General features: G+C 32.7%; 2 protein-coding genes across 2 annotated transcripts in view; both read left to right on the top strand.

Moving 5' to 3' along the window:
* LOC139501381 (protein mono-ADP-ribosyltransferase PARP12-like) overlaps positions 1–21,091 on the top strand; it is a 275,921-nt gene that overhangs the window by 204,365 nt on the left and 50,465 nt on the right. The window lies entirely within an intron of this gene.
* On the top strand, positions 6,623–15,931 carry LOC139501385 (uncharacterized). Its single transcript, XM_071290430.1, has 3 exons — positions 6,623–6,853; positions 13,955–14,330; positions 15,312–15,931. The coding sequence occupies exons 1-3, from the start codon at positions 6,683–6,685 to the stop codon at positions 15,824–15,826; spliced, it is 1,062 nt and encodes a 353-aa protein (XP_071146531.1). The 5' UTR covers positions 6,623–6,682; the 3' UTR covers positions 15,827–15,931.

Consider the following 21,091-nt stretch of genomic DNA (forward strand, 5'->3'; position numbering starts at 1 on the left):
TAGTTGTTTTTCAAATCGAGACTAGACTGACTGGACTGAAAAATGTGTAACCGGAAAGCATGTAACTTCTCTATAAATTTATATCGTCACCACCGGGATTCGAACCCCGGTTGCCTGCGTTAACCCACTTAGCCAAAGAATCGATTCCCTAGCTCAGTTGACTTAGACTGGCTTTTTATGTTGTACCTGTACTAAAGATGGGAAGCAACCCCGCTGCACCATTCCTCCACCACAAGAGTCATCATATCTTTATATATGACTCTAAACTACACAAATCCTGGCTATACTCCAGATAACCATCGTGGATTTTTTAGTCGGGCGCCAAATGTAACCGGAGAGCATCTAAATGTATCTACTCTACAAATTTATATTGTCACCACCAGGATTCGAACCCCGATCGACTGCGTGACAGTTAGTGTGTTAACCCACTGAGCCAAAGAATCGATTCCCTAGCTCAGTTGACTAAAACTGGCTTTCATATGTTGTACCTGTACTAAGTAGGGAAAGCAACCCGCTACAAATGCAACAGTCTACAAATTAATGGATTTAACTGAGCGGAAAATAGTTGGCGAGTATTTTGTTCTTATAGCAATAGGCTGAAAAGCACTAAGTCTGCATGGTGTTTAATATATACATACATATTACGGGACCTTGCAGTTAACATCTTATTTAAATATTTTAATATGTTGGATTAATATTGTTTTTCTTGATACTATCATCAAAATTGCAAACAACAACATATATAAAAATACAATGTATAGGCGAATGTGCACCACAATCTAGACAAGATAAAGAGAAAAATCAGTTCCTACTGCAACTTTATCAACAGTATTGTACTGATTGTGCATGGGTTTTCTCTTCCAGATCTCGCGCATGGGTCTTTGTTTTTTAATGAAAAGTACAAGTGTGCAAACAAAATAAATATTGAAACAAATATATAAAGAAAAATGCAAGGATGAACTTAAGGATGTTTTATTAATCCTTGTATGTGCCCATCGAAATTGATAAAGAAGCATGCCAGCATTGTTTTATCCTTTCATGTTCCTATGTCCCTAGAAACACACTATCCATTCTTTCTGATTTGAAAATGTGCAATATAAACTGATCCTTTTTCTATTTTAATCGTTCGTTCTAAGACACCAGGTCCCATGTACTGAATAGAGAACATTCAAACTAGTCCTCCAAACTGCCTCAAATAATAGATAAAAAGGGAGGGAGAGGATTTCAGAAACATTAAACCTGTTAATAAAGTTTTGAATAAGCATTCAATGACATATTTGTCGCTGGACGTCAGATAAACAATGAATCAATACACACAAAAAAATGCGCCAATTTGGGTTACGTAATGTTTCAACCAATCTCATTATTATAATTAAATCATACTATTGGTAGAGAAATTCACAATTTGTTAAATCAAATTGACAATTTGTTATTTCTAATTGATAATTTGTTATATCAAATTGATAATCTGTTATCTCAAATTGATAATTTATTATACAAATTGATAATCTATTATATCAAATTTTATAATTTGTTATATCAAATTCATAATTCGTTATATCAAATTCATAATCTGTTATTTCAAATTCATAATTCGTTATATCAAATTGGAAAAAGTAAATTAGCATGGCACGTAAAGTCTTCCGCAATTTTCGACGTTAGGCACTACATGTCAAGTTTTACAGAACGTAACGTCAAAACAAGTAAAAAAGCATGGTGTGACATTATGACTAGACAAAAGTAGTCGCTGACTGTGTCGTTAATACTTCCGACATGTGATCGAAAATGGGTTCAAAAAAATCCCTGAACAGTAGATTTTAATGTTAAATAGTATTTTTTGTGCTATTATAATTTCAAATTCCCCCCTCCAAAACTGTGTAATATGACTTATCATACTTGTAACAAAAATGTAAAAAAACTGCGTTTTGTGACATTTTGACTAGAGAAAAACAAAAAGATCGCGTTTATTTTTTTTTCAATATTTTCTCTTAAAACTTCGACACAATTTTTTTTCATACACTTAAAAAAAAGTTTTCACGTTTGAATAAAATTTCATATCGTAGAAAAGACTGCAACTGCCTATTACTTTTCATAAGACACTTTACAAATACGCCAAAACGTCCGAAAACTGCGAGTGTGACATTTCAACGGATTTAATAAAATGAACAATTTAGGAATAATTTAAACAATACTTACTAATTGAAGACATAAAAAGTTGTATATTTATTGTATAATTTTGACACAGGAAGGGTGGATATGTTAATTGCGGTGTTTTGCATTTGCGCCGATCTGCATTTCATTTGCGCCGATTTTTTCTTTCATTTGCGCCGATTTTTTTTTTCATTTGCGCCGATTTTTTTACAGGTAAATAACAGGTAAATTACAGGTGAAATGATATAATAAAATGTGGTATGAGTGCCAATGAGACAACTCTCCATCCCAGTAATGTTATTTTCATTTTTCATTAAAGACCTCTTCCGTTATCCACTTGTACATATGTTATGAATTGTCAATCATAACATGTATATTACTGTTGTCTCCTGCTTAAAATGAAGAAATAAAAACCTAAGATAAAAGCACTTTGTTTATACTAAAATGACGAATTAAAATATATGTACAGCATTTAAATCCATAAAAACGTAATACATTCAAATCATAAATCTATTCTTGCCGAGTATGTATAGGCAACCCACCTAATATATTCCTTTCTTATGATTTCGTCTCTTCTGTATTTGGCGTAATTGTCGATAACGAAGGCCATCTTTTCTTTGTCTGTAATTCGTACTGATGGGGCATTTCTATAGTTCGCATTTTCTCACAAGGAAGCTATTAAACCAAGAGTTCCAAATTGTGAAGTTGAAATCATCCCGTCGTTAATTTTATGGACGCCATCACGAATTCGTTGACCGTTATGGAATGTGTACTTGTACGTTGTCTAAAAATGTATGACATTTGTCATCAGAAGGAGCAATGTCAAACGTGAAGCAGTCATTGAATTCATTTAGGGAAAGGAATGATAACCTGAAACATTGGGATAGCCATTTACCAATTGCAATGTTACTTGGTTTGTCTTTATACTCTGTGCTCAGTCAATTTAAAAGTATGAACTCACCTGTAACTTACCTGTAAATCCAATTAGGAAAAAATATAAAATCGGCGCAAATGAAAAAATGAAATCGGCGCAAATGAAAGAATGAAAATTTTCAAAATCGGCGCAAATGTCATACGCCCGTAAATTGTGGTTTGGATCTGCAGCATTCGTTCGAATTTTGAAGAGCTCCAAAAAATATGTGAGATTTGGGTTTTGTGACAGAAATACAAATTTCAAAAAATCATTAATTCTGCCACGATCTTTTGAAATGTTGTAACACAACTTTTTATTTTTTTTCCTTATTATATACGGAATAAAAAGATATATCATTTTCGGAATAATCTATTTGAATTACCTTTAAAAATCACTCTTAACTTCACCCCTATCCATATTTTTTTTCAATTTTCGGCTTGACCACAAAACAAAGTGAACTTTTCGTCCTGGTCAGACGCGTCCAGTTAACGATGACGTCATAAATAAAACATACAACATTAACACCAAAGACTACTCTTGCTAGGAGTACAACTTTTTTTTAATAAGTTTAAAAATTGACAAGAATAACTTCAAAGCATCATATGTCGCGGTGTTACTTGTCTACACGCTCAAAATCAGTGTTATTAGGGATCATTCGAGTAACAAAATTAATAAAAGTATTTATTTTAAGGCATATTCCATTTCTACTTTTAATTACGCACATTTTGATATATACATTAATATAGTTATCAATTCCGAAACTTCTAACAAATGCAATAAAGGCGAACTGGAAAGCAAAAACCGTATTATCACCAACACCGTACATAGTAGTCAGTTTTAGATATTTCTATACTTTTTTACATTTGAAACCATACACTTTGCAAACATGTCAAGTAGTTCATATCCTAAGAATGAAAATTTCATTCCCTCCAAGTTTGCGCTGTGAAAGGCATTATATATCTGCTATGCATTCAAAACAACTCCAATATATATACACTTTAACTGAGTCTTTGATACAACTTCTGACCATACAAAAATAAGAATATATGATATGGTTGCCAATGGGACACAACCCATACATTTTTATATGTATATAATACAATGTATATCTTAAAAGTCTCTCATAAATCTTTTTAAGATTGGTACATGCAATGCAAATGTTTTAATGTTTTAAATCTATGTATGTGAATCTCATTTTATGTTTGTATGTGGTGAGACTATAATAAAATATTGAATCTGAATCTGTGTACCAACAAAACCCTTTGTTTTCGAATCTAATTAAGATAAAGATCTCGGATTTCGTTATCCTTATATAAACAAGCACGCGAGTTGTAATAGGTCAGAATTTTAATCAGATTGGTTTGTATTCTATATTAAACAAACATCCGTATAGTGTACAATCATAACCCAAAGTGGGAGAATAGCGGGCATTATAAAGGTTCATGAAAAGTTCTCCATTCTATAATTATATAGCCGAATAATAGCTTACAAATTCTGAAGCTCTTCCTGATAGCATCTAAGCTAAACAATTCGTGTAACAATGGTGGTTGTCACTAAGTGTTACTCGTGTTAAGTAACTGTGTTAAGTGTATTGAAGTAAAGTCACACATTTTTAGATTGTTTTGACAACAACAGTTTAAGTGAAGTCTACATAAAAATACTTTGGGATTGGAAATAAAACTAAAAGCTCTTGAATATATAATCGACTTAGAAATAAACACTAGTGCGTATTTCATCACCAGGTACTGCTAAAATTTTGCGACATAAAAAATAAGCTTTTTACAATTATGAAAACATGGAGATCTCCTTTGATATCAAGTATATAAATATAATTCTGTCTCTGATATCCGGCCCTTTTCAAATACTACCAGAATGTTAATGACATGAAGTTAAGGATAGTGCAAACAGTTTTTAATTCTTCATGGGAAGCATCTGCTTAAATTCTGCCATTTTGCCAAAGGCAGGCATACGATGGCGAAAGTCTGCTTATAAAATATCAAATTAACATTCAAGCATTTTGAATATTTAAAAATAAGAAACAGCGAAACAGAAAACTGACATAACACACAGTCGGATCAGGATTCAAACAAATTCCAGTAACTGAATTGCCTTCAAATAGGAACAAACTACATGTATGTCTATTTCTGAGAACCTTTTCAAAAGAGAGCTTGTTTTGTTTTATTTTGACTTTTAGTCCCCGTATTGCCTTTAATTATGAACTATGTATATTTCGGAGAACATTTTCAAATCAGATTTTGTTTTGTTTCGTTTGTTTTGTTTTGTAAATCGCTCCATTTCAGTCGTATGGATCAATATCTCTAATGCGCCACAAATTTAGAAACTAAACACTAGTGCGTTAACAAAAAAAATCTCTCAGAAGTGATTCCATTGTGTGTGTTGGTTGTGAGAGCCGAATACCATAGAATAATTGTGTTTAAACTATGGTTTTATTAAATGTATGCAAATAACATAACTTTCATAGAAATTTGTGTGTGAAAAAAGGAACTTTATCATCTCTAGAAAAGTTTTTTCGGAGTTTTACATTACGTGAAAATGCATCTCAATTCGTATCCCAAAATATAACCACACATATGAATTTGTCTCAGCTTTAAAAACGAGCTATCATACACATACGATATTGGCAGAGAAATTGAGGAAAAGTATTACCGTCTAACTGAAAATAATTGCGCATCTTCACCCTTATTAAAGCAATATTAATCGAAGTCTATTTGTCTTAAATCATTTCACGCATGCAAAGTTGTAATCCTCTCATAGCCTGGCTCAATCATTTGGTACATGCAATTAATTTATAGAATTCATGATAAAACTTTAAAAACATCAATTGTTCCCACGGATATTGTATATATTTCACAAAATGCAGTACATAATGTATCAAAATGACCATGAAACCACCCAGCTTTGATGATTTATAAAGAGATTACTTAGTAATTTGGACGAGTGAAAGTTGGTCATGCTTAACATCCGGGTGTTTATTTTACATGATTATCATCTACTATGAAATAGCATTTAATGAATATATAAGAGAAATCTCGAAGGACCTTTGAAACAAGGCTAAAAAGAAAAAGGGACTAATTGGATTTTGTTTCATGATAGATATATGATAAGCTATCTGCGTGTATATCACAATGAAAATAAAACCGAAATTAAATATTTTTTTTAAAAATGTATATTATTCCAATTTCTAATTGAAATTTGTTGAAAGATAGCATGTCATGATATTTGCTTTAGATATGAGTCCTACAAATATAAACCCCTCATTGTTTTATAGTCACGAACTTGAATATCAACATCTTGATCAATTTCTTATTATATAATTAAAAACTATCTGCAAATATTTAAGTAGCGAATACATATATACCAAACGTAGAATAATGAAGAAAGTACTATAGCTATTCATTTAATACACCTGGATCATCCCCTTGGCAGGTAACATTATCTTGTAGTTAGTGGTTTTTGTCGTGATTTAAGATATTATCAGTGTTGACTTTTAATTTCTTTTAATCACCACGGTGATCAAGCATATATAAAATAAATGACGGTATTGGTCACTTCGTCATAGTTCACTTAGATGTTGTAAGGAAATCATCAAGTTTAGAAATGGTTTTTGAAATAAGTTTTGCACTTAGTATAAGTTGTCTCCTTATTGGTGTGTCAGGACATGGTCGTATGATAGATCCACCACAGAGATCGAGTCTTTGGCGATTTTATCCAGGACAGGGTTTCGAACCGAACTACAATGACAATGAATTGTTTTGTGGAGGATTTGCTGTAAGTTTTTTAATTATTAATAATTTTTCCTTAAACACGTTTAAAAAAATATTGTTACTGGAAACAACAACTTGAAGCACAAATATTGGCGTTTCACTAATAATAATACTTTATTCCAAAAGTAAGTACAGCTTAGATAACCTTAGCCGTATTTGACACAACTTTTGGGAATTTTGGATCCTCAATGCTCTTCAACTTTGTACTTGTTTGGCTTTATAAATGTTTTGATATGAGCGTCACTGATGAGTCTTATGTAGACGAATTTAAACGCGCGTCTGGCGTACAAAATTATAATCCTGGTACCTTTGATAACTATTATAGGATGTACATTCAATTTTGACAAATTAATTATACATGCACCATATTAAATAAACAGACATATAATAATAAAATGTTAACTACATTGAAATACATTAAATCACTCGTATACAATTTGAAGTATAACGCAGAGTATGAAATTCACAAAATTATTAAAAGTTCCTTCTCTTTCTCTACACTTTTTTCTTGGCAAAAAATAACCTTTTTAATAAAACATGATCATTACAGAACATTTTGACCAATGTAAATAGAAAAGGGTAATAATATAGTTTCTAAACAATGAAAACTATCGAAAGCAGGTTATAAATTAAGTGTAAATTGATATTATTCACACTATAAAGTTTGTGTGTTGACAAATACATTAATTTGATGACCATTGTTGTCTAAAGTATTATCACCAGTGTTTTGCATTTGCGCCGATTTTTTCTTTCATTTGCGCCCATTTTCTTTTTCATTTGCGCCGATTTTTTTACAGGTAAATTAGAGGTAAATTACAGTTTAATAGATATAAGAAGATGTGATATTAGTGCCAACTCTTATTTTTTTCATATATCATTAAAGCGAATACGAATACGAATATTTTATTCTCATAAACATACATAGTTACAGAGAAATTAGTATACAATTATAATACAATAATAGTGCATGCGCAATTAATATGGAAAAAGACAGTTCATTTAATTTAACTAACCAGGAGGGACGACAATTGATAATACATGTTTAATGAATCTTGCTAGTTTTTCTAATACAATAATATCAGTTGATGAGAATAATTGATTAAATTTTGCAGTATTTGCATTTTTTTTGACAATATTTCGGTAACAATTTCTTTCTTTCTGAACTAAAAAAGTTACAAACCAAAATATAATGGTACTCATCACCTATTTCATTTGAGTTACATATAATGCAGGTTCTTTCGTCTCTTTGAATTTTATGCCATCTGCCCGATTCAATTGGCAAACGATGACAGCCACATCTGAATTTACATAAATAATACATAAGATATGAGGGTAATAACGACAAATAACGTTCAAAACAGAATTCATTCTTAAATATTCTATAACAAATTGTTTTACTTGAATTAAAACAATTTGTTATAGAATATTTAAGAATGACCTCTCTCGTTAGACAGTTGTACAAATGTTATGAATTATCAATCATGGCATAATCTTAATCTAAATCCATAAATATTTCTGAGTAACGCTAAATCGACTTATGGATGTCTCTTCTAGAATTAATTGAAAAATGGATTAAAATCTTGTTTCTCTAACAAAATGCATATGTTGCATTATAAAAATAGTGACTTTCATAAGAAATAATGACTTTTGATATTAATAAAAATATAACAATATACTTTATTTGGAAACACTCATATACATATTTACATGTGCAACAAGAGGCAAAATACATAGTCATTATTATGGTTACTTCAAAACAATGTTAAAATATAATCATATTAGTTACAACATGTTAACTGATTTCTTAATAAACAATGATAAGTTTTTAAGAACTTTGATATTGCAAAATGAAAGCAGTCCTTTCATTTTCTCAACACATGGATAAATGCGGTAATATTCTGAAATATAGATTTTTCTGATATTTTTAACAATATCAGATTGGCACTCAAATAAGTAGTGAAACTCATTTCCAATTGACAAGGAGTAGAGATGACACTTTCTTTCATCTCTAGGAATTCCATAACACGCCATACAAAGAATAACATGGTAAAATTTACAATTTCACGGATTTTTACAATATTTCAATGTACATTTATGCATTATGAAGATGAAGAAATAAGAAATGTAATGTATTTTATTATATAAATAAGGCCGTTAGTTTTCTCGTTTGAATTGTTTTACATTGTCATTTCGGGGCCTTTTATAGCTGACTATGCGGTATGGGCTTTGCTCATTGCTGAAGGCCGTACGATGACTTATAGTTGTTAATTTCTGTGTCATTTTGGTCTCTTGTGGATAGTTGTCTCATTTGCAATCATACAACGTCTTCTTTTTTATATTCTGTAGCCAATAAGACAAGATATCGGTATAGAAAACAAAAAGAATCTCCTCGTTACTGTATTGCCTTCAATTATGAACTAAGCATGTCTATTTCGGAGAACCTTTTCTGATCAGAGCTTGTTGTGTTTTTTTTTGTTTTGCGAGTTGTTGCATGTGTAAAAAAAAATATATAGTCCCGGATTACAAGACCATTGAGAATCAATCATTATTGAAGAATTCAGAAAGAATGTCAATGCTGACGCAAATTTTTTATTCGGGGTTAAGTTATCAAAGGTACCAGACTTATAGTTTGATACATCAGACGCGCGTTTCATCTACATACGACTCATCAGTAACGCTCAGATCAAAAAAATTAGAAAGCCAAAACAGATATAAAGTTGAAGAGATTGAGAACCCAAAATTTCAAAATAGTTTTGCCAAATACGGCTTAGGTTAAATCTATGCCTTGGATAAGAAATTCCTTAGAATTTCAAATAATTAATATACTTTTGCAAACAGTAAATTTATAAAAAAATGCATGACCTCATAATTAATATTAATGTCAACAATGAAGTGCTGACTACTTGGCTAAGATAAATGGCTGACCCGTGTTAAGAGAAAAGCCACATCTCTTGCACAAAAAAGACACCCTTATAGTGTCGAAAATGAGCAGGATTGTGCCGCTACAAGGCAGCACTCGCACCCACAAAGTAGAAAGGGATTAATATAAGTTGCAATAACACGTTTCCCAATCCACTATAAATAAATATGTTTAAATTTCTATGGAATAAACAATGACTAGGACCAAGTCATTAGCCTGGGAATACTTGCTTTCACTCCACTGGTAGAATTAGACACACGTCTTAAGCAATAGTTAACAATTTAATGATTTATTGATGGAATACATGTAGTATTTGCTTAAGATATGAGTTCTACATATATAAAATCATTGTTTTTATAGTCACGTACTTGAGTATCAACAACTTGATTAATTTCTATGATTCAATTAAAATCTATCTGCAAATATTTAAGTGGCGAATTAAAATATACTAAACGGAGAATAATGAAAAAGTACTATAGCTATTCATAAAACACACCTGATTGATCTCCCTGAGAGGTAACATTTAACAATTGATAGCTTCTTTTTGTAACTTCATTGGGGTGTAAAAGCGTTGACCGAAGTACATTTTGTATGAAGCGCGGAAGAGCTTCATTCTAAAAATGTGCGCACGGTCAACGCTTTTACAACCCTATGAAGTTACAAAAAGAAGCATTCAATACTTATAATTACATTTTATAGCTATGAGCATGAAAACACGAATTTTATAATTGTTTTATTTAATTCACCTGTGCACTTTATTGTGGGACCACGCGTTATCATGAATAAAAAGTTTTATTGAGTAATGCAATTGTGTATGAAATAACACGTGATGTGCAGTTAGCTAATCAGAATGAAGTATTATAATGAAACATACATCTAATGTAATTATTATCTAATATGTTACTAATTTTTTTCGTGTTTTAAGATACTGTCAATGCTTGTTTAAAATTTCTTTAAAGTGAAACCGCATTCAAAATCACCACGGTGATTCACCTACAGCATATAAATTAAATGACAGTATTGGTCACTCCGTCATAATTCACTAAGATGTTGTAAGGAATTCGTCAAGTTAAGATTTGGTTTTTGAAATAAGTTTTGCATTTGGTATTAGTTGTCTCCATAGGCTGATCCAGGGTGGCCTGGGGGACCCGTGCCTCCCCCTTTCGTGGGAAAAATTTGGTTGATTATATAGGGAATCACTGATACATGACTGGAATGGGCCCCCCTTAGGTCAGTCAGCGGCCCCCCTTAGGAAAATTCTCGATCCGCCACTGGTCTCCTTATTGGAGTGTCAGGGCATGGTCGTATGATAGAACCACCGCAGAGGTCGAGTCTTTGGCGAGTGTATCCAGGACAGGGTTTTGAACCCAACTATAGCGATCATGGACTGTTTTGTGGTGGATTGTCTGTAAGTTATTTTATTAATAATTTCCCCGACAGAAAAGTTTAAGAAGGCCATTCTTATTTCATTAAGTTATCTCCTTAAAACAAATAATCGACTCAGTGGACGAAATAATTGGATGTTATTAATTTTGTATGTATAGCTCAAGAGATCCCTCCTTAGTATAACAAACATATGTAGATGGTTCTGTATTATGACTGGTATAAAAAATAGAGGAAAATATAAATTCCAAATATCACGTATTTATTCGTGTACTGCATTTCAGTGTTAACACATGATTGTTCGTTGTAAAACTTTAAGTAGAAGTTCTTTTTTCCCCTTCTGAATGACAACTGGGACTATTATGATAATATATAATATAGTATAATAGTCCCAGATAACTATTGACAATTTCCCTCCTGCCAGTTTGTTTTTATAGTAACACATATACCATAGATTTTCGTTTAGCGTTTCACATAAACATTTCAATTGCTTTTGTCCTATTCAACGGTAACCATAAACCCGAGAATTAAAAAAATAAGTTATGATTTTATTCAAAGCGTTGTTTGAGGTTTCTGCAAACTAACCGTTGTAAATAATTATTTTAGAATAAAATGTAATTGTATCTATATAAAAAACCGGAATGTATAGTTTGACGCATGAAATATTGTAGATTTAGAAAATATTTGAATTGGCAATACAAAATACACAATAACTGAACAAGCTATAGGTATAAAACAATTATATCGTAATAGTAAACCACTTTTTTCACTGTGGTCCATTCTTTTGAGAAAACCATCAGTTCTGCACGCAATGCAAATATCAGGTTAATGTCACCTGTTTTTTATGAGTCTACAATACTTAGAAAATGCGAGGTCTGTCGAGCCCTTCCTTTACTGTTTCGTGCCGAATACAACATTCTTTACATGTTAGGACACTGACCTAATATATATTCTTTTTATTTGTTGCTAAAATGGCTTCAAAATTATCGAGAGAATGTGAAATGACATCGATATTGTAAGAAATATCACTTTGCTAGGGACGACAAAGTAGGATAAAAAAAAGTGAATTCATATGGTTTTTTCACTGACCCCCGACCCCCCTCCCTCATAACTTAATTTTGGAAAACTTAATTGACAAATAAGGATATACATAAAAATCGATGTCAATTATAAACAAAACATGTAGCAATTTTGTAGTAAATAATATAAAATTGAAAAAAGTCATGTTCAAGTAAGACGAAAACCAACAGACAGCTATAATAGTTCAACAGAAAAGCAAAAAAGACAAACACGGGTCTATAAATGTGAAAAATAAACAATAGGAACCCCAACAAAAAACAAGAATAAACGAAGCATTTCAACTGATGACATATATTTATAGTATTGGTTTTGTTCATAATTAAAGGCCGCACTGTACAATGTCTTATAGCTTGTTTAACCTAGTTGGAAAGTTATTCAAATGACAAGTCTGTTGATATATCTCATATGTCTTATATAACTTGCACTGAATGTCTCGTTTCAGTATAGACACCGACCGCCATGTTGCTCTCAACAAAGTTGTTTTCGGTGATTTGTGGCTGCAACAAGTGCATTGCTACTGTGGATATCAGTAACACAGATTTAAAACTGTGCCACAATCTACCAGCCTCCCGTAAAAAAATGTGAAAAATTTAAAGGAAAAACTGAACAACATACAAAATAAGAAACGTTTTAAATTGAAATATTTTTAATTTCATTTGAAATGGTTTCCAGATTATTCTTTCATTTGAAATAGTTTCATGTTTTTATAGGTTATTCTTTGAGGGAATTACACTAAAAGGATTTCTGAAATTTGGTTTCAGGATTTATATAAGTCAGTTATACCGTGTGATGTGTTTTCAGATTCATCACTCAACAACTTCCTATTTACCAAAACACTTGTAGTATCATTTTACACATGATAGCCAAGTGGAAACTTTTGTCACATTTCCTTAGGAACTAGTATACAAGGATTTCTGAAATTTGGTTCCATGATTTATATAAATCAGCTATACCGTGTGATGCGTTTTCAGATTGATCACTTAAGGTGGTACCTAACACTTTAACTAAAATTAATTTGGCTCGTTTAATTTTCTTTAAAATTTGACAAAGTATTTACTTTGACCCTTTAACAAAAATATAAAAAAAATCAACAGATTTGAATCAACCGTTTAATCAGAAAAATTACACTGGTTATATAGCAGTTTGACAAACAATTAGTTTGATCATTGAGAAGCTTGATATTCCCTAATGAACACAACGTCATTAAAACGTTCTGCTGATTTAACAGAGTTATCTCCCTGTAGTGTTAAGTACCACCTTAACTTCCTGTTTACCGAAATATTTCGGCGGGGGTATCATTAGTTAGCAGTACCTTTTTTTTCAACTGTTACTCCTGTCCTGCTTTTTAATACGCCCGTCAAAATTTTTATGTCGCGCTGTATCTCAGAAACTATTTATGATTATTGCCGGCATAAAACTTACACACAAGATGATTGGCGTATCATGCACTCATGGCGCAGCTGTTTATTTTCAATTCCACCCTGGCCCCCTCCCCCCATACAAATTAAATGGATTCTTCCTTATTTACAAAGTTGCAAATTTCCAGATTATTCTTTTATTTGAAATATAGGTTCTAGATTATTCTTTTAGTTGAAATATAGGTTCCAGATTATTCTTTTAGTTGAAATATAGGTTCCAGATTATTCTTTTATTTGCAAGTTTCCAGATTCTTCAACCATTTCAAGTACTCGTGAATTAATAAGATTGAAATTATTTTTTCAGAGACAATATGATCAAAACGACGGTAAATGTGGCACATGTGGCGATCCATATGACGGAGAGCGTAAAAATGAGGCCGGTGGAATATACGCTACAGGTTTTATTGCCAGAAGATACGAGAAAGGTCAAGACATCGAAGTCGAGATTCAGCTGACAGCCAACCATCTTGGATCTTTCGTGTTTAAAATTTGTCCCAATAACGATATTACCACTCAAGTCTCACAGGAATGTTTAGACCAGAATGTCTTAGAGCTAGCAGGACAACCTGGTGTAACTCGGTACGAACCTGGCAGTGTTATAGGATTACATTCCGTCAAACTGGCACTTCCGGCGGATATGACATGCGAACAGTGTGTACTGCAATGGCATTATACTGCAGGTACAAATAAGTCAAAATAGAAATATAAGTAACAAAATATAATTCCAAATTATTATTTTATGGGGAAACAATCTTTCGTTTTTTAATGTCCTTTTTATGTGTTTTCATCAGCATATACATGTCCTTTTAATGTGCTTTCAAGAGCATACATGCATATCCTTTGGTGGTATTTTTAAGACATGATCCTAGTTTCTTAATACATGTTCGTAATACTCAAGCATGGTCCAAAACTTCATGAAATTAAACAAAACCGTTATTCTGTTAAATCTAAGGAGAAAAGATATTATAGTAATAGTATATATACCAGTCCCAAAAGTTCATTACTATATATACAAGCTATGTCAATTATGATTGAAGTTTTGCAAATCACAAATCATTTACATGAATTGAACAGTAGTTTTTTTTATTATCCGCTGAACCCTTACGATAGTGTCTTTACCAAGAATGCAGTCAAAAATTTTGTTATTTCACTTACTTAACATTGTAACATCGTAATAAAACAAATGTTAGTGATGTTTTCTTTCAGTTGCATCAAAATGAAGATACCAATATTGTATTTGAAGATATATATGCAGGCTTCAATTTTGTTGTGATGATTGTAAATCTTTAATTACCATCATAGCAAAGTTCTAAATCTAATAACATACCTGCAATTTATTTTTTCTTGTTTGATTTTTAAGAGTTAAAACCGATTTTACATGTGATATAACAAATGACGTTGGCTTTGCATTTTGTAAAAGAAATATTGTCCATCAAGTTAGATTTCCTAACAATGGGATACCATTTGATCATGAGTATTCAAAAATAAACCTCTCTGAAATAGACCATAATTAACCGTTAAACCAAATAAAATAGATTATTTATTAAAAGTACTATACTTATATATGTCCATAGCTTCAATTAACTGACATTGTTTCTTTTTAAAAGTAATCACGGAAATGGACTCGTGTGGTGGTTTTAAAAGAAATATTTAATTTGCAGGAAATAATCACAATGGACCACAGGAAACTTTTATCAACTGTGCTGATGTAGCCATTGACGATGATGAGGATCCTATCAATCCACCACCAGTTACGTCTAGGCCACCAACAACCAAAGCTTCAACTCAACCACCAACGACCACCACAAAATCAACAACCAAGAGACCACTAACAACCACAAAAAGAACAACAACGACTAAACCAACAACTAAAGCGCCATCTACAACAACAACTTCCTCTTCCGGTCATGTGACTTCCTGTGAAGCAGACGAAGTAATTGATTGTATTGGAGTTGGTGTTTATGCTGGTAAAGGCTATGAACGGTGGTGTAATACCTACTGTGGTGATCAACATGCTGCATGTTCTCCCGATCTATGCAAGTGTAGCTGTATACCGAAGGCCAAGTGTAGAGCAATTGGTGGGTATGAGACCATACCTGGTATGGACAAGTATTGTGAAGATGCATGTCAATATGGTTGTTATGATCATCTTAGTGATATGTGTTCCTGTGACTAGCTTCAAATCACGAATAAAACATTATCATAAAAAAATATTAAAAATACACTAAACAGTGAAAGTAATATTCAAAAATACATTATGTCAAATAAAAGAAAACTATAACACGTTGTTATGATCATCAGCAACGCCAGTACGCAGAATCGATACTACAGGATTATCGTGTATTATTTGTAAAGTTGATACGGAATATTCATCAATAAGGTCTTGGTATCTTCTGATAAACGTTTAGAAAAAGTATTAGGCGTTCTTTGACATATCCCTGGTTCATCAACCTTCTGCTGATACACTGGTGACGTTTTACAAAGTCTGAGTAGAATCTGCAAGCTCTTAGGTACATAGATGGCCGTGTAATTCAATTTCGAGGTATAAGTCTAATCATATGTCTTAAATTTCTAGTTCTAAGGTATACAGGTATATTAATGGAACCCAATCAGAAAAGTTTGGATTGTTAATAGAAAGTGAATATATATTATTGTAAAATTAAATGACCTGGCTTCTTTGAATTTCTTGTTTTTGACAACTGCCTGAGAGAGCTCGGACTCATATGAAAATAAAAAGATGTCGACAAGAAGAGGCGCACAGCTAGATCCCATAAGAATGCCGACAATTTCTTGAAAAAGTCTACCTACAAATTTAACAAATATAATGTCAATAAGAAACTCCACAGTATTTAAGAAGAACCTCTTTCATTGAGGACAGAATTGTAATCGACAATTGTTTAGTCGAACAATGTACCGTTGTTTGTACGGAATTTTGTGAAGCTTAGGTATCCAATACAAACAAGGTAAGTCCTCCGATTTGCTGTTCAATGTAATTTTTCCATTGAAGCCATGAAGGACTTATGATTCGCCTAAATCTGATCCTTGTCAAATAATATCTTTTTGTATGTTGGATTACTTGATGAGTGCTCATTTTTTCCTCTTTTTTTTTTACAAGAAACTCGCAGTAGTACGATTAACATACAAAGACAATTATATTTGAAACTTTGTCAGCAGGATCAACAACATACTTGTCACGAAGAGATGATAAGATATTTCACAACCTTTTTGTGTCTGACAACGGACTTTGGTCAATCATTCACACAATTTTTCAACTACGAATGCGACGTTTTATCGGAGACTTGTTTGTAATGACCCATGCGGACAAAGTGTTTAGTGCAACGTCTTCTCGTTTAGCCTATGCACTGGATTCCTTATTGGAATCCATAATTGTTTTGAAATTATGGTTCCAATTGATGTTACCTCCTGGTTCAGAGCTTGATTAACACTATCAATTGACTCATTTATTGCCCTAAATTTGTATACATTATTTACATTTTTGCATCAAAGATTTTCACTCGGATTTACAACTGAATCAATTGTCATAAAATGTGTGGAAAAACATATTTTTCATGAGCTATTTAATATAATTCAGCATAATCTATCATATTTTTTTTCTGTCTTACCGTGCCCTTAAATGGACAGGAAATGTCTAAATTACCATTGTTCTTTTGCTGTATATTGCTACTTTAAGCACCAATGGTAATGTTGTCGTATCCAGCTCTGTATAGAGGATGGAGCTAGTGTGCACCGAGGAATCACAACCTTCGCTAGGAAACATAAAACAGACTGGAGAGGTCCAGATTACAATATTTCTATTGCTGCACTAAATGGTTGGATTTAAGAATGCATGGAGGGCACCCTTGACCTTTGACAGGAAAGAATGGCAGATATTATGGCACCCTAACATGAACTGCAGAAGTCCTGATTATGTCTTTTACCCAGTAAAACTTTGGGTAGATGGATTATATTTTCAAAAATTAAGGATTAAAAAGTTTTAGAATTCTGCTTTCATAATCTTATAATATGGCCAGCCAAAAATAGGTCAAGATCACCATATTTCTTTTGCTGTTTAATGCTACTTGCAGCATCTTTGGTTCTATTATAGTGCCAATAGTACCAGGATACCAGGATTATAATTTAAGACGCCAGACGCGCGTTTTGTCTACATAAGACTCATCAGTGACGCTCAGATCATAATAGTTATTTAATAGCCAAAAAAGTACAAAGTTGAAGAGCATGGAGGACCCAAAATTTCAAAAAGTTGTGCCAAATACGGCTATGGGTATATATTCCTGGGATAAGAAAATCCTTAGTTTTCTGATTTTTTTTTAAATTCCAAACTCGTAATTGTGAATGGTGGCTGGATGCATCGAGGTAACCCATGACCTTTGGCAGGAAACAATGGCGAGATATTAATTGGCCCTTAAATGGACTATAGAAGTCTTAATTACCATACTTCTAGTGTGGTTTAATGCTTTGTAGCACTTTTGGTTCTTATAAATAGCGTCGTGTCATACACGGAATAGTTGGAGTTACGAGTGCACGCAGGGTTCCCCCTGACCTTTGACAGGAAAGAATGGCAGATATTAGAAAAATCCAGATTAACATATGTCTATTGTCCAGGAATACTTGAAGTAACTGGACTATATTTTATAAAATTAAAGATTAAAAAGTTTTCGAAATCTGTTTGTATAATCTAATAGGCAAATCTAATTCAAATTTAGAATAACTAAAATTTGTACATCCTTCAAACTTTCTTCAGTATCAGATCCTTTTTTTTTTTTTTTTTTTTTTCTTAAAATTCTGCAGCGTCAAGAAAGGACGTGCAATGTAAAGATAAGAGTTATTGGTTTGAAATATCAAAACTGTAACTGGCATAATAAGGACAGCTTAATAATTAAGTATGCCATAATTAATAAATACATTGATTGTTAGTTGATGGGAATGCTATCTTGGTTTTATTCTCATCCCAAGCTCTGAATGGGGGATGGGGCTAGAGTGCATAAAAGGAACCATCGACCTTCAGCCGGAAAAATGTCTGATCTTAGCGCACCCTGAAATAAACTGGAAATGTCCAGATTACCATTTGTTTTTGTATTGCTGTTTAATGATTTTTTAAGCACAGCTGGTTCTATTGTCATACCAAGCTCTGGATAGGGGTTGCTGCTAGAGTGCATAAAGGGAATAACAGAACTTAGGCAAAACAAGAGCAGATATTGACGCGCTCTTAAATAGACTAAAAATTCCTGATTACCATATTTTCATTGCCAGTTTTGTGCTTGAAATAGCATTACTTATCTGGACGGGGATAACAGCTAGAATGCACTAAGGGAACTAAAGATCTCTGACCAAACAAAACTAGAGGCTCTCTAGAGCCTATGTCGCTCACCGTAGATATTATAATTATAATGATATCAAAGATATTAACAAAAAGCTGCAAAATTTCCGTAAAATTACTAACTCAGGGGCAGAACCCAACAATACGTTGTCAGTTTCGTCTGAAACCTACAGGGCAGATAAATCTAAATCTGATGAACACTTTTGCTAGCTGACAGATTTGCACTAAATGCTTTAGTTTCAGAAATATAAACCAAAAACTGCATTTTACCCCCATGTTCTATGTCATGATAAACCATCGAACCGAACCATTGGTTTTAATTAAACACTCATAAAATATACCAGAATTTTATTGTGGTACGTATTGTCCGAATTAGACTCGACAGTTAGAATGCCAAATAGGATATGAGGTGGAAGAGCTTAATGTTCAATGTATATAAACACAGCGTCACTGCCTGAGTCTCTAAAACTAAAACGGCTAGGTTTTAATTACAATTGAGAGCTTAAATGAAAATTGATGATGGAAATGGGGAATGTGTTAATAGCTGAAGGCCACCAATGGGTCTTCAATACAGCGGGAAAAATCCCGCACCCAGAGGCATGATGATTGGATGGCGGGTCATCGGACACATTTTTTAAACTGAATACCCTAATAACGATTGTGGCCAAGTATGGTTAAATTTATCTTTTAGTAAGTTGTTTCAGAGAAAAAGATTTTTGTAAAAGGTTACATAAATTTACGAAAAATTGTAAAAAAAATTACAATAAAGGGCAATAACTACTAAAGGGGATGACTGACAACTTTGGTCATTTCGATCTATTTGTAGATCTTACTTTGCTGAACATTATTGCTGTTTTACAGCTTATATCTATCTACAATAATATTCGAGATAATAACAAAAACTGCAAAATTTCGGGTTCTCCGATTTGTCGTAAAATTTAAGGGCAGATAGATCTTGACCGGATAATCAGATTTACTCTTTGCTTTGGTTTCAGAGATATACTAGAACACATCCGCGAAATCACGGGCATATACAGCTTATAAACTGTTGTAGGATGAATTTTTGTAAAAGATATTATGACTGGAGAATTTCATATAAGGTATCAAAAGCCCTCTACCTTTTTTCCAAAGTCCGTTATGTGTTTCCTTTCAGTTAAATTCAATTATTTTTCGTGTTTCTGGTCTTATACCACAATTATTCCAACCCTTTGCTACAATGCATTTTTTGGTAAAAGTCAAATTAAATTAAAAATTGTCACCGCTTCAAACATGAAATAAATGAAACTGCTTATAGACCATTATTATTCTAATAAAATGTGCTTCTAGGACAATCCATCAGTGCTTTTCCTTTTGAAAGCTCTATTAACATGCTAATGATAGGATTTGAATCTCGTATAAATGACTAAGGCTCATTTGAGGGGTGGTCAGAGGGGCCCTGATCCCGAAATCTCGGGCTTAAAAACATGAAATCCCGAGGTGTGTATTTTAACGAAATTCGTATCCCGACATCCCGAAATTAAAAAAAAAAGTATTCCCGCATCCCGTTAAGATCAATCCGAAATCACGAGCTTAAAAACACCCGATGCCGACGTCCCAAATGAGTCCTGCCTCTCTCTAATCTCTACTCTACTTACATTTTGGCCAAATCACTACTTTCACTTTGAACAATAAATTTTTATGTCCCATTTATATGGAAATTATGTTTTCTAGTCTGTTCGTCATTTTGTTCGTTCGTCCGTCCTTCTGTCCAGCTTCAGGTTAAAGTTTTCACTTTCAACAATAAATTTGTATGCCCCATTTATGGGAATTATGTTTTCTAGTCTGTTCGTCCGTTCGTTCGTTCGTCTGTATTACTGTCTGTCCCGCTTCAGGTTAAAGTTTTTGTCGAGGTAGTTTTTGATGAAGTTGAAGTCCAACCAACTCGAAACATAGTAAATATGTTCCCTATGATATGATCTTTCTAATTTTAATGCTAAATTAGAGATTTTACCCCATTTCACGGTCCACTAAACATAGTAAATGATAGTGCCGATGTGGTATCCGTATACTGTGGACACATTCTTGTTTCCACATGTTTTACTTATTTCAATATATCTGCAACTG

Source organism: Mytilus edulis, chromosome 13, assembly GCF_963676685.1.
Source record: "Mytilus edulis chromosome 13, xbMytEdul2.2, whole genome shotgun sequence".
In the NCBI taxonomy this organism is placed as follows: Eukaryota; Metazoa; Mollusca; class Bivalvia; order Mytilida; family Mytilidae; genus Mytilus; species Mytilus edulis.

Bases quoted from the DNA above. Each gene is read 5' to 3' on its own strand.
- LOC139501385 (XM_071290430.1), top strand. From the start codon at position 6,683: ATGGTTTTTGAAATAAGTTTTGCACTTAGTATAAGTTGTCTCCTTATT. The intron at 6,854-13,954 runs GTAAGTTTTTTA...TTATTTTTTCAG, and splicing joins TGTTTTGTGGAGGATTTGCT to AGACAATATGATCAAAACGA. The intron at 14,331-15,311 runs GTACAAATAAGT...TTTAATTTGCAG, and splicing joins GCAATGGCATTATACTGCAG to GAAATAATCACAATGGACCA.